This window comes from Bombyx mandarina, chromosome 15, assembly GCF_030267445.1.
Source record: "Bombyx mandarina strain Sakado chromosome 15, ASM3026744v2".
Lineage (NCBI taxonomy): Eukaryota > Metazoa > Arthropoda > Insecta > Lepidoptera > Bombycidae > Bombyx > Bombyx mandarina.
Window position 1 is genome coordinate 13,302,801 of NC_143221.1, and position 13,876 is coordinate 13,316,676.

The following is a 13,876-nucleotide window of genomic DNA, read 5'->3' on the forward strand; positions in this document are numbered from 1 at the left end:
ATCTTTTCAATTAAATTAGATTTTTAGTTAATAAAATTTGGTTGGCCCGCAATACGTCCCACTGAAAGTATTATATCGACCACTTTTGTTTGTAAATTATTTGTTTTATTGCTAAGGCGATCTTTCTATTACTTTTTAGTTAATATGGCAATATGAAACAGCGCCTTGAAGTTGTCGTAGTTGGTGGTTTTAGAAAATTTACATGTGTAAAGTGAATGAATTTTTAAACAATTTTTTGGTTTCAATATTGATTAAGTTTATTTCTTTTGGTTTTGATAGGATTTATTATTTGTTTTACTGATGCGCTGTGTCAGTTGATCTATTATGTTTTACACTGAAAAGTAATTCATTGCTCACGAATTATGTGTAAGGTTCGCTCGCTGAAGCCGATGTAAACCAAACGCCCCAGTCGTTAGACAAAGAGAAAACATTTTCAATGTTTTCAATCAAATCAAAAGTGTTTCACAGTAACATTCGTAATTCGCATCTAATCTATAAATTGAAAAAAAAAAAAAAAAAACTTTGAAAACCAGCTAACTGGGCGCCTACACGTATGAGGCCATTGAACCAATAGGTAATTTTAATTGTGTTCCAATAAGTGCAATGAGTAAATTAAAATATTAATTTATTTACTATTAAATTTTACGCACAATAGGCACTTGCGGCGCTGCAATTTGTGAATATAGTAATCTATATTCACAAATTGTTGTCGATTGTTGTCGATATGTTTTTTTTTGCCATTCTCTTCGTTTCCGGGAGCGTTTCCAATACACCTTGTATCTTGTATACTTCTCAGTGTTCGTACGCATTCATTAATTTAAAAATTAGCTGAAAAAGTCTGTGAACATTTTTGAAGATGTTAAAATAGACGACCAGAGACTTAAAAATCGAATTGGAGTGTAGTTCTTACCAAAAACAAGCTTCTCAACTAGAATAAAGTTTTAATACCACACTTAAAGTACCACAATTTATAATGCTTTTGTTATGTCAAATATTTGTAGTGTGCGCTTTTTTTAAATCGAAGTTGACAAAAATTTTACTGTAAATATTTGAATAAGAATGAAATGTTCCTTCTTATTTTCCTTCATTATTTTGTATCCAGTGAAATTTCTCATAGGTCTGATGACTGAACTCATTAGGAACGAAATTATTTTACAAACAAATTTTTTGGGGCCAAAACATTTGAGAAGCGTAGTACAAACATTTTTTTCTCATCATGTAGTTTTAAGTCGTTTTTACGCTAAAAAATATCATTTTCCATCAGATCACATGTGACTTCTGGATGCAAGTTGTATCTATTTGTTCGTGATTAGGTTTTTTTTTTAATAAACATTGTAATTTTATGTTATCTGACTTAACCTAATACTGTACAATATTAATTGTGTTCATAATTTATGGTACCATTACTTTTATTTAAACATGCTATTGTAACGAAACTTACGCCGTATAAAACACTGTTGTTTCTAGAACAATTCTACAATCTTTCTACAACCTGCTCTATCTATGAAATCCACATTAGATTCGGAAATAAAAAGAAAACTGTTTCATTCGCCTAAAACATATGAATGTATGTGTGATAGAGTAAGCATTTTTTTGTACTTTGCTCATACAATAGGTATACTTAAAAAATGCCTACAAACTTTAGAAGAAATCGAGTTTGTCGCGCGTCAATATTTAGTACGAGCGAAGCTTAAACCAAACATTATATAGTAAATTAGTACAGGGAGGCACAAACTGTTACAACGATTTTATTCCGTACATTTAAAAGTCGATGCAACGGTCGACAGGGTTCTAATGTAGTTTAAATCGAACGACGTTCTGTCGATGTCGCATTAATGCTGTATAAGCCGCGCCAATAAAGAAACGAATCGGAAAATGGCGGCTATGTACCTGCGCTGACAGATGGTAGGGTCAACAAATAAAAAGAAAAATAGAAAGAAAAAGTTGTTTATTGTAAAAAAATATAAAAAACAAATGAGAATTTCTTTTCTTTAATTTCTCGAGATTCTTTTCCTCTTCAAAGTATTTAATAACGTTATACACGATTTCGGGTGCATCACTGTAGAATTTTCCTCGTTTGTGAGAGGCCATATTATTTACCAGTCCGAACCGATTTTTTTTTGCATACAGTACGCGCTGTGCGCGACTAAAGATAGCATTAGTTTAGAGTGAGAAAGCGCATGATCGCCGCCGCCATTTTAGATTCGTTTCTTTATTGGCGCGGCTTTTAATAATAACTACACTGCCGACCTGTGACGCGGGATTCGTTCGTGTTTTGTCTATTTTTTTATTGTATGTACTTATTATTTGTTGTATCGTCGCTAGTATTACACGGTCAATGAACGGGTTGTATCTGAATATGTTCGATTTATAATAATGTAAGCTGTAATGTATTTGTAATGATAAAAAAAAAGACTTTTCGACGGCATGTACGATTTTTTTGTGTGTATAATTAACTGATAATAAAATTGAAGGTGCAATGTTATAAATGTATTTATGAGTGAATGTGTGCGGGCCCGCGGACGTGAACGCCCCCCTTTGATTTGTCATTTGTGTTGGAAGACTGAGGTTGATTATTCCAGTTTCGACGAACGTACGAGTTATTTGTTAATTCAATTTAAATGTAAAGTCATAAATATATATAGTTAGGTTATATTTTTTAATAAATATAATATTGAGATATGTAATATATTCTTGTGTTTGATTTTCCTAAAGAGTCCAAAATAATAATACATCAGTCTATAAAATGACTAGTTTATTTGATTTATTGTTCACATGAGAGTTACAGCTTGATTATTGAAGGATTAGGATTTACCAATATTAACATTTAAAATGAAGGTAAGGTACCTTACACAATTTTCATGATAAATGAAACTAGGTGTATGTATGTATAATTCGGAAGTTATTGTCCCTTAATAGCAAAAATAAACTATATAGGTAATTTTTCATACAAAACATTTTGTGGCGGTATTGTTCGCGTAATGTGTTTATGAATATTTATTAAATAAATACAGTATTATACATTCATATTATGTTGACATTAGAGGCATACTCTTGGATCTACGCTAGTCATGTCTGTCTTTGGGTCTATACAAGTCATTCTTATAAAGTCTCATTTGTATTGCTTAATAATTGTCATACCCATGGAATCTGAATCCATAACGCTTCGTGGCAGAAATCGGCAGCATAGTGTTTCCTACCTTTGCACGCTTACGATATGCTCTACCATCACCAGTAAGACTATGTTAGATTTGCAATTTGAATTATTACATTCTAAAGGACAATGCCCATTTTCTTAAAAAAATTAAAAAAAGTTGTGTCATGATCGTTTTAACTTAATTTGATAGACAAAGAAATATCGTTTCATATTCAGAAAACGATTTTTATATTCTCACCCAGGTTTAAGAGAGATCTGTTTTTTTCTGCAGCTAAAATTAAGTTGTTAATTGTTTTCTTCGAAATCAATAATCCCTCTCATCATTATTTACAGTAATAAATAAGTTAATTGTGGTTATTGTTGCTAGAAATAAGCCCTTGCGTACATTTTATTATTATTATATCCACATAATAATAATAAAAAAATGAAATGAAAATCCGGAAGCCGGGAACGATATTGTTGTTGTTGTTTTTAAATTCGCCAATAAGCAGGCAAAGAGCATAGCCTATACAGCCTAGTCTGTCGTAGTTATATTTTTTTTCAATAAAAAGCTGGTGTATCCCTTTTTATTGCTTTTTGGGAGTTTTGACGTCAACTCGATGAATAGCACATTGAGTGAGCGTGAATTTCCGCAGACCTTTTATCTTGAAAAAATAAAACAGTCACTGCTATGTTAGCCACAGTTTTACCCCAATGCCTCAATAATCGTGAACAACGATTATTGAGGCGTTTAATACACAAAACAACACCCAATTTCAAATATTATACATCACACTAAACTATTAAAAAAACATTAAAATAAAACTTCAAGTGACGCTTCACTCGGGTTGCTACCAAAACTCTCTGATCATATTTAATAAGAATGGAGTAATGGTAGGCCATTAAGATTTTTAATAATGGAATCAATAATATTCAATAATTCATGGTTTTAAGTAATAATTATTATTACAATATATAAATATTGAATTGAACAAAAATAAACTAAAAAGTCTGTGAATTATAACCATTAGCAATTTTTTTTTAATTTGTTGTTCAGGTCACAGACAACTCTTTCGTTTGGCAGCTTAAAGGTTTACTATGAGGCTTTATGGGCTAAGCCCTTTGCCTATTGGCGAATTTAAAATCTATGGCACTCAGTTTTGGGATGTTATCAAATAAGTAATTTATTGTTTTGTAAAACAATGCCAGGTTGAAAGAAATGTTGATACATAAACTAAACAATGTAAAAATATAAGGCATAGTTTTTCAAGTACAAATAGTTTTGACATAAAGTTGGCCCACTTTTGGGCATTGTCCTTTTGTACTCATTGATGTTCGATCTTCAGATTAATATCCACTTATGAATAGGTAAGGAATAGGTAATATTTGACTAATATCATGGTTTAATGAAGTTCTCGAGAGGGAAATTCTGAAAGGACGTGCTCCAGATGTCCGTGAAGGCTGTGCTGACGAGGTCGTTGATGAGCGGTCTGATTACCGCGAAGCCCGGCTTCCAGGTGACGTTGATTAGACGATCTAACATACGTTCTGTGAATAACAAAGCGATCAATTTTGGTTCGTTTTGCGACTTTGATTTTGGTGCCTAAACACTCAATTAAACATTAAATACCTACTTCAATAAAAAGGTGATTATTAAAAGCGGATATTGGGATTGTTTCCTTCGTAGTGTCAATTCATGAGACCCAAACACTTCCTAAATACGATTTCAAGCGAAAATTATCAGCGCCTTAAAATGTTATATTAAATTAATACTATTTGTAGAATAGTGTGATGAATTATAGATACTCCTATAGCAATTTTTTTCCTTACCTGTGGGCTATTCAAACTACGCGCGGATGGTTAGGTGAGCTCACGGGGCTTAACCTGAACGCTCTTGCTAACACTAGCCCTAGCAAGAACAGTGTTTGCAGAATCTACCACTGGATCGGAGTCGTGACCCACTGAGACGATCCGGCCAGAAACTCTGTGGGTTGTGTCTATGGGTAGACAGTGGCACGATTAACTTAATTTTTTTACTACCTACCTAAGCTGATTGAGAGGCTATTTCAGCGGAACCTTAACTAGTAGGTGAGCTCTCGGGGCTCAAACCTGACGACCGTTTAACTATCACACGGTGTAAACACCCACTTCTCCTGTGACTGGTAAATTTAGTAAATGTAAGTTACCGAGTATCCCATTCCCTCTGAGTAGGTTCCCGACATGTATCTCCATGTCGCCAATATGATCGACTTCGACATGAACATCGAGTCCAGTGCCGTTTCTTTTGATACGCGTCGTTTGTGAGTAGTCGCGCAGCGTCAGGTTCCAACGTCCGGACCGTATTACGCCCAGTCCGAATGCGTCTCCCTGTTCGACAGATTAATCATGCAGAATTGGACTTATATTTCTATCTGGTCACTATTTTCCTGGATTATTACTGCTCTTCTCTCTCATATCAATCACGGTAATACCACGATCATTATGTTAGCATGCAAGATTAAATGAAGACATTCAATGTTAGAAGTCAAGTACTCCTTAGTGTTTGCTAATGAATATTTGTAGTTTTATTCCTATTTGAAGGGAGCCCAAGCGTTAAAGCAATTGAGATTTCAACTTAGTTTCTGAATGTTTTGTAGTATATAGCGTGTTGTGGTGCTTCTGGGCTCTAGTTGTTTGAAACTACGCTAGCGATGAGATTTGCACATCCGTATCTATAAAAATAATGTGTTTTGTATTGATTTATATTTTTATGTTAAATAAAATACCTTGAATTCGTAATCGCCATTGAGCCATTTCTCTGGGAAATATTGGGAGTAGATGATCCGCTGATTCTCCCAGTCCGTTCTGAAGTGAAAAAATCTGTTTTAAAAAGATGCAAATCTCCATGCTCATTTGTTTTGTATGTACTTGATGTGTTGTTAGAAATTATGTTTTCATATATTGAGTTATTATTAATTTGTAAGATGTGTCTGATTTTTGTACGATTATAGAAAAAAAAGGTTTGTGTTTTAAGTTATTGGAAATCGAGTCGGATTAACCGTGCTGGCCACATCGCTGCAATATTTCACGAGTAAACGATTGAAAGTCATGGTAAACCACCGATCCAGCGTAATACCTACTTTGGAATATAATAATAATACAATTTAGAATCCTCTGAATTCTTTTCTTTTTTGCTTAGGCTGGTGGACGAGCTCGCGACCCACCTAATGTTAAGTGGTTACCGGAGCCCATAGACATCTACAACTAAACTGCTAACTAAATGCTGCCACATATCTTGAGATATAGGTAAGTTCTAAGGTCTCAGTATAGTTACAACGGCTGCCCCACCCTTCAAACCGAAACGCAATACTGCTTCACGGTAGAAATACCTGTGCGGACTCGTAAGACGTCCTAGCACTAGTAATTACACAAATAATATCTTGGCGAGTTTGATTTTTATTACACAAGTGTATTCCTTCACCGTGTGGAAGTCAATCGTGAACAATTGTTAAGTACGTTTTTCATTAGAAAAATTGGTACCCGCCTGCGGAATTCGAACACTGTGTGGTGCATCGCTAAATACGAATACATCGGACGTCTTATCCACGACGGCTTCATGTTTAAACATCACTAGATGATGACCGAGCTTTGCTCGGGGTTTTTTTTTATAACGCCGTCTAGTTGTGTCTTTAAAGCGGTTAGTTTATTATTTGCCAATAGATGTCGGGAAGAGTCATAAAGTTGATTATCGATAAAGTTGATTATTGAAAATTCGAATAAAACAACATTTTCTGAAAATAAATCGCAGCTACATCGATTTATCGCCCCCCAAATCCGCTGTGTACTAAATTGTATAAAAATCGTTGGAGCCGTTTCCGAGATTCAGATTATATAGGTATATATACAAGAATTGCTCGTTTAAAGGTATAAGATAAGATTGAAGGCATATTACTTGTATTTGGTGACTGTCGACTGTGTCCAGCCCCGCTCGAACACATCATTCAGCGTGAGCGTGTACCCGACACCACGGATCGCTCGAGATTGCTTCACTTCCTTTGCGAAGTGAGGGTCAAATGGTGCGACGCCCATTTCTGGTACACCTACAAGTTTATAAAAATAAAATTTTCCACGAAATCGTCTTCTACGTCTTGGAGCTACGAAACAATTATATATTATAATTGTATAATATTTTAATATTCGTAATTCCAATTAATACTTCCTTTACTGAGGCCTCCTTCCATGTAATAAACACTTAATGAGATAATAAAGTTATAATATTGAATTTTAATATCGTACCTGTTTTGAAATACGGTCGAAGCTTGTTGAATGCTCTTTTCATACATAGATCGAAATCTGGCGATGACATCTTGCATGGTAGAAATATCCTTTCTGAAAAAGGAAGTTCTGATTTTATGTCACATTTTATGAAATTTTCATTGTGCCTTCAGCCGAGAAAATGTAGGTATTCCTAGTTTTTAACATTCAAGTAATCGTTATATGAAATAGTTACCTACTAAAATATGATTATGTTGTTGCAATATAAGTAAGTACGTACTATCCAGCTAAACTTCTGCTTATGTAATTTTATCGTTATTTTATGCAAGGAATCTGAATATTTATGAAATCATCTTCTAGTTCTTTGCAAAAGTTACTAAATATGTATAGTCTATCGGTTTGAAATCGGTATGTTTCGAAAGCACTTCTGGTGTCTGTGGAATCACCATATTTTTGTAATATTGTTTTCACCTTGACCTGTAGGTGCTTAAATTAATATGCGTACTTACATGAACAATGCCAGCGGAGAGGCAATGGAAAGAAATATGAATTAATTCTAATGTAAAATAAATAATTGAAAGTGTCAGAATATCATACTTGATAAATATAATAATTCAATAAATGTTTTATCCTATTTTGTTTTCTAAGAAAATAATTAATTGATAGTAGTAAAATAAATTGGGTAGCGTTTAAAATTACGACGATCTTTTCGTTTTAAAAATGTAGGTAACAATGTAGGTAATAACTATATCAATATTCGTTGCATAATCTTCTATTATGTTGTAGAGTTTAATAGCCGTTATAAAAGAGATGCAACCAAAGTTGTTATTTAAGACAAATTTAATTAACTTATAAAAAGTTTACGAAATTGATTACAAGAGCCGCTTGAAAGTGTGGCGAGTTGTTTGGCACTGAACTTGACCGATTTCCTGAGAGAGGCTCTCGTAATAGTTGTGTTGTAAGTGTTTGAGACGAAACGGCCGTAGGAAAATACCAAAGTCTAAGTTAAGTCTACTAGGAAACAGTTGGTTTCATTGATATTCAGTATAGGATAGTATAGGATCTGATTCTAATTTGCCTGTTTATTTTTATTGCTGCTCAGGAAAGCTCACGATACACATGATATTATTAACGGTTATCATAGATATCTATATATCATAGATAGATATATATTTCTTAAACGCGTATACCATTACCAAGCTTGAGACATAAGCTCGAACCGGAATGCATTATCTGCGGTAGAACCATAGATAATACACATCAATGGTAGAACTAGACAGGATACTGGTAAGCCATAAAAAAAAAAACTTTTTTTATGATTGCAAGATTACTGGTGGCTCGGTGGCCTTTCTAGTTTCACCAGGACAGGTGGGAAAAAACCTACCGGCTGGAGACGTTCACCATGCTATTTTAGTATTCGAAATTAAATTGTCTAGAGATTATCACGAAAAGAGATAGGTAATGCTGGAGTATTCAAAATGGTGTGTCCGCACCAACTTCGAACGGATATCTTGAATCCTTAACTTACATTTTAAGTCTATTTATCGCACTTTGTTGACTTTAAGTGTTGTTTAATTGTAAATTGGATAATTGCCGCTGCAATAGTTTACTAACGTTTTCATGCGAGTAAAATCACATTAAGTATGATTTAGTAATATTGATCATTTATTTTTTATACAGTCAGCGTGTTTCAATACTATCGGTAAAATTTACATTTCAGTGTTCATTGCATAGTGAGGAATGCTAATAATGGCTATTATCTAATGTATTATTGTGGTTTTCGTCAGTAAATATTGCTAAATTTAAAATGGACTGTAATACTAGAATTAAATAATAATATGGACCGTTTATTTTGAAAGTGGTCAATTTTCTTTTGTTTCGAGAAAATTAAAGGTTACTTGATTTAAAAATACAAGCAAATCATATGAGGTCTGGCTATGCCACCTACCTCTGTCAATTGGACTTACACCACTTTCATAATCGATGGTTAAGCAATTTCATTTACCGACCGATTTTAAGTTGTACAAAATATGGGATTTTTTTACAAATTAAACACGGACTAGTTATATATAAAAAAATTACATTAAATTAAGCATGAATTACGTGATAGCTCTTACGTGACTTACACCACTTTCAAAATAAACGGTCCATATATCGTCCGTCTCTAGAATAAACTCCCCTACTGTATTATTATTATTATTATATATATAATTATTCGAGATGATACCGGCATCTCGTTTTTACCACCGCACCGCCCGCCACCGGAGTAGAGTTCATCCATACTACCTGGAGCCACTGCGGTCATCCACAGTGCGCTTCCAGAGATCTTTTTTGCCACGCACCATCCGGCTATGGAATGAGCTCCCCTTCACGGTGTTTCCCGAGCGCTATGACATGTCCTTCTTCAAACGAGGCTTATGGAGAGTATTAAGCGGTAGGCAGCGGCTTGGCTCTGCCCCTGGCATTGCTGAAGTCCATGAGCGACGGTAACCACTCACCATCAGGTGGGCCGTATGCTCGTCTGCCTACAAGGGCAATAAAAAAAAAATATTCATGAGCGCAACGACATTTCCTTCTACAAATTTGGTTTAAAAAGAGTCCTTGATTGGCAATAGCATGGTTATGACCTGGGCATTGCCACTGTCCATAGGTGATAGTACGTACTATAAGATGAGTTCATGCCACTTAAGCCAATAAAATAATATAAATGTTTTAATCAAATGTTTAATATTTAAAAGCCGTAACGTAAAGCATTTGTTGTACATGATTTTAATAGCTTGTAATTTTGTCTTTGACATTGGAATATTGGTTAGATGAACCTTGACTTACGTTACAACTTTTTCTTAATCTCCGTGAAGGTTTATAGACATGATAAAACAAATAATTAAAGCACTCACGAATATCCGATGCTTCATCAGCACAGCAAACAACATGCAAATAACACAACACAAACACACTTAATAAACACATAAGGGATCGCATTTTCGTATCTAGTGATTTTAGTTTAACTTAAATTTAAGTACGATATTATTTTAAATATCACTATGAAGTTAATAATTAATGTTGTTCGACTTTTAGCACAATAAATGTCGTTTTTTTTGCTTAAAATACTGTTTAGCTATAAAGATATATTTGATTCGGAGTCGGAATACTCCGCAGAATGGTTGGTTGGATTATGTTTGAACCGCGAAAGTGCGGGCCCCTTCCAAAACGCTCGAGTGCAGTTGCGACAGAACCTTGCCAACGTATCTATGCCTATGGACTTGAAGCTGAACTTAATACTCAATTTTTCATAGAGAATATTATTATATTATGTAGTTCAATGACAATTTGTTTGTTAATTACAAAGTAACTTGTGAAGTGTGAGCACGCTCCGCTGCGAGTCGTAATTGTATAAAAAGCATCGATTTCTCGAATGGATTCGCGCATATTTCTTTGGTGCTAGGGCAGCGGATAGGCTCTGTCCCTGGCATTGCTGAAGTCCATGGGCAACGGTAACCACTCACCATCAGGTGGGCCGTATGCTCGTTCGTCTGCCTACAAGGGCAATAAAAAAAAACAGAAACCTTCCATGTAGTAGTTTTTTCTTCGGTCTCCACAAGTCTTAGACGTAATTAGTCACCGTCATCCGTGACCATAAAAACTATAAATTATTCGAAACATCGGGAAAAACGACAGCAAAAAGCGGGGTTAAATCGTAAGAAAAATTAATTTCTTCTTTGAAGTGCTAACAATGACTAACAAGTTTCATTACAATCAGATAAATCGTTAAATGTCGTATGTTCAAAACATTTTAATAAACGTATTTGTCGAATAAAATGAGGTTATGGGTGTAAATAAAAGGGAAGACGTGATTTCAATGTATGTAATTTACATGAAATACAAACCACTAAATCGTGGCTTGGAAGGAAGGTATGCAAATGAATTTTTCTAATGAGAAGTAAGTCATAATTATTTCACAACTTTTAATTTTGAACTCACAAGAATTACCTAGTTAAACATTTTTAAATGCAAACCGACATAGATTGTACTCACAATGTTTCGTTTCCGAGAGCTGGAGCAAAAGTGCCGGTGTGATTTTTTTTTTTTTTTTCTACCTAAGCTGAGAGCCTTGAGAGGCTATATCAGCGTAACCCTAACTTTAGTAGGTGAGCTCACGGGGCTCAAACCTGACGATGTTGCTAACACGAACCCTAGCAAGAGTCGTGCTTCGCAGAATCTACCACCGGATCGGAAACGCGACCCACTGAGAAGATCCGGCGAGAAACTCAGTGGGCTGTGTCTGAGAGTTAATTTACTCGTCGAGCCCTTCGTCGCAAGCGACGGGTTCGACGAGAACGGTGACCGGTGCTTGAATTACCTAAAAGCACCGTTAGTGGATCGGGTGGATCCGAGATGACGTGTTTTGGGCGACGTCGACTGCTTTCCATTCTGTCCGCAGGATCGGGAATGTAGTTACCGGCGGCCACGATGAGAGGGTTCTCGTGTCGTGCCGCTTTATCGAAGTGGCGCATGGACGCCGACTGCAGATACTTACTGATGGACTCTAAGTCCAGGTCGTCATGGAGGTCGACATTCCTGACGAACCACGGGGCTCCGACGGCTATCCTGCAAAAACGGGATTGAATGATTTGAAAGGATTTTAAGTGTATGCGGGCCGCGTGAGCGAACACTACACTTGCATAGGTCATGACGGGGCGTATGCAAGTTTTGTAGAGTGTCACCTTATTCCTAAGGGACATTTTACTTCGCCTACATATCATCGGGTAGAGACGTCCTAGAATGAAGGCGGCACGGTCGCGTACCGTCTTAATGTGGGGGCGGAATGTCATCCTACTGTCGAGGGTGACGCCTAAGTACTTGACCTTCGGGGCCCACGGTATGGGCTGGTCGAACATCGTGATTGGGCGAACGGCGGGGGCGGGGGTGTTGACGCGCCTAGTCGGGAGAGGGATGCTCAGCGTGGTGTTCGGAGGGCGACCCCTTTTGAAGAGCACCGCTGTGCTTTTCGTGGGGTTGATGTCGATGCGCCACTTCCGGAACCACTGTCCCATGGTGGTAGCTGCGGTCTGAAGTCGTCGATGAAGCAACGCCTTCTTCCTACACGAGTAGTAGATGGCGGTGTCATCGGCGAAGAGCGCCAGATGGGTCTCCGGAGACCGGGGTATATCGTTGATATACAAACTGAATAGTAACGGGGAGAGGGCGGAGCCTTGCGGGACTCCGGCTGTGACGTGACGGGGCCGGGAACGCGTTCCCTCGACTCGATATCGGAACGAACGGTTCGACAAGTAGTCTCGTATGATGAGCACGAGTCTGTCTGGCACTCCCATGTTATACAGTTTGTATATCAAACCGTTGTGCCAGACTTTGTCGAACGCCTTCGCTATATCGAAGAAGAGGGCTCCTGTCGGAATGGGCCGGTGTGACGCAGGTCACTCCCTTTTTATACCATTTGTTCAACACCATAACATTTAGAGTTACCCACAATATTTTTACAAAATAATTATTAAGGTAATCGATGCAGTTTTACTTTGTTAAATTGATTTGATTTTATTACAATTGATTTTAAAATATTAGCACTAAAATAATCTATCAGCGAAAGTAATTCATGTCTTAGATTTGACTAATCACAATAAATGTGACTACCACCATTTTAACAAAAATGGAAGTAGTTAAAGGAATTCGGCCTCGTAGTAAAACATCGCCTAATTATTAACGACATTGACATTGCGACATTGTTCACAAATCAACAAATCGTCATTAAATAATTTAAACAATAATTTTATAATGAATAAACTTAAAATCAAGTTTCTAAAAATAGTTGCGGCGACATTCTAAAAATCGTTGCGGCGACATATTTAAATTGAAAATACAAATACTTGTTTATTATTTGTATTTAGAATACAAATTTATTAATTTTAACATCAGAATTTTCTCAGGGTTCATCTTTCATGTGCCATCAATATCTGCAGAAAAGCTCGGCAAAAGTTTCATTGTCTTGGAAAGAGTTTCTCTAATTCTTCTCTCTTATTAAATCTGATTATTATACTAAGAACTTAAACGAGTTAGATGCGATCATAAGGGCAGAACAGCCGATCCATACAAGTCATGTCTTCATTCATACAGAAATAAGTCATGTCTTGTTTTGTGCGACTTTGTCTATGGGATTTGATAGTCATTCAAAATAACGGGCGTTGTCAGATGATCTGCTAAATTGTTCTATTTTTTAGTTAAACTATTTAACTTAGTGAAAATGTCGTTTTATAAACCACTCTAAGTTTCTTTTTTTTTTTTGTTGGGTTCTGATGTTGCTAGAGTCTGCCATTTAAATGACATTGTGTCTTTCCATCAGGTGAATCAGTCAGCAAATGTTATTAAGAAAATAGTTGTTCATTTGATGATAAAAGTGCAAAGTTGTTTTTTTCTGACATGAAATGTTTCTCACGCGTTAATGGCTTGTGTACATCACGCAGTTGATATGCG

At 36.0% G+C, this 13,876-nt stretch overlaps 1 protein-coding gene across 1 annotated transcript; it reads right to left on the minus strand.

The window, feature by feature from the left end:
• Positions 1-2,738: 2,738 nt before the first annotated feature.
• Jhbp16 (Juvenile hormone binding protein 16) lies at positions 2,739-10,785 on the minus strand. The gene is made up of 6 exons (XM_028184116.2): positions 10,288-10,785; positions 7,412-7,504; positions 7,068-7,215; positions 5,902-5,980; positions 5,323-5,503; positions 2,739-4,684 (listed from the first exon to the last, which is right to left on the minus strand). Exons 1-6 carry the CDS (start codon positions 10,370-10,372, stop codon positions 4,533-4,535), a joined length of 738 nt encoding a protein of 245 aa, XP_028039917.2. The 5' UTR covers positions 10,373-10,785; the 3' UTR covers positions 2,739-4,532.
• Between the last annotated feature and the right edge of the window lie 3,091 nt (positions 10,786-13,876).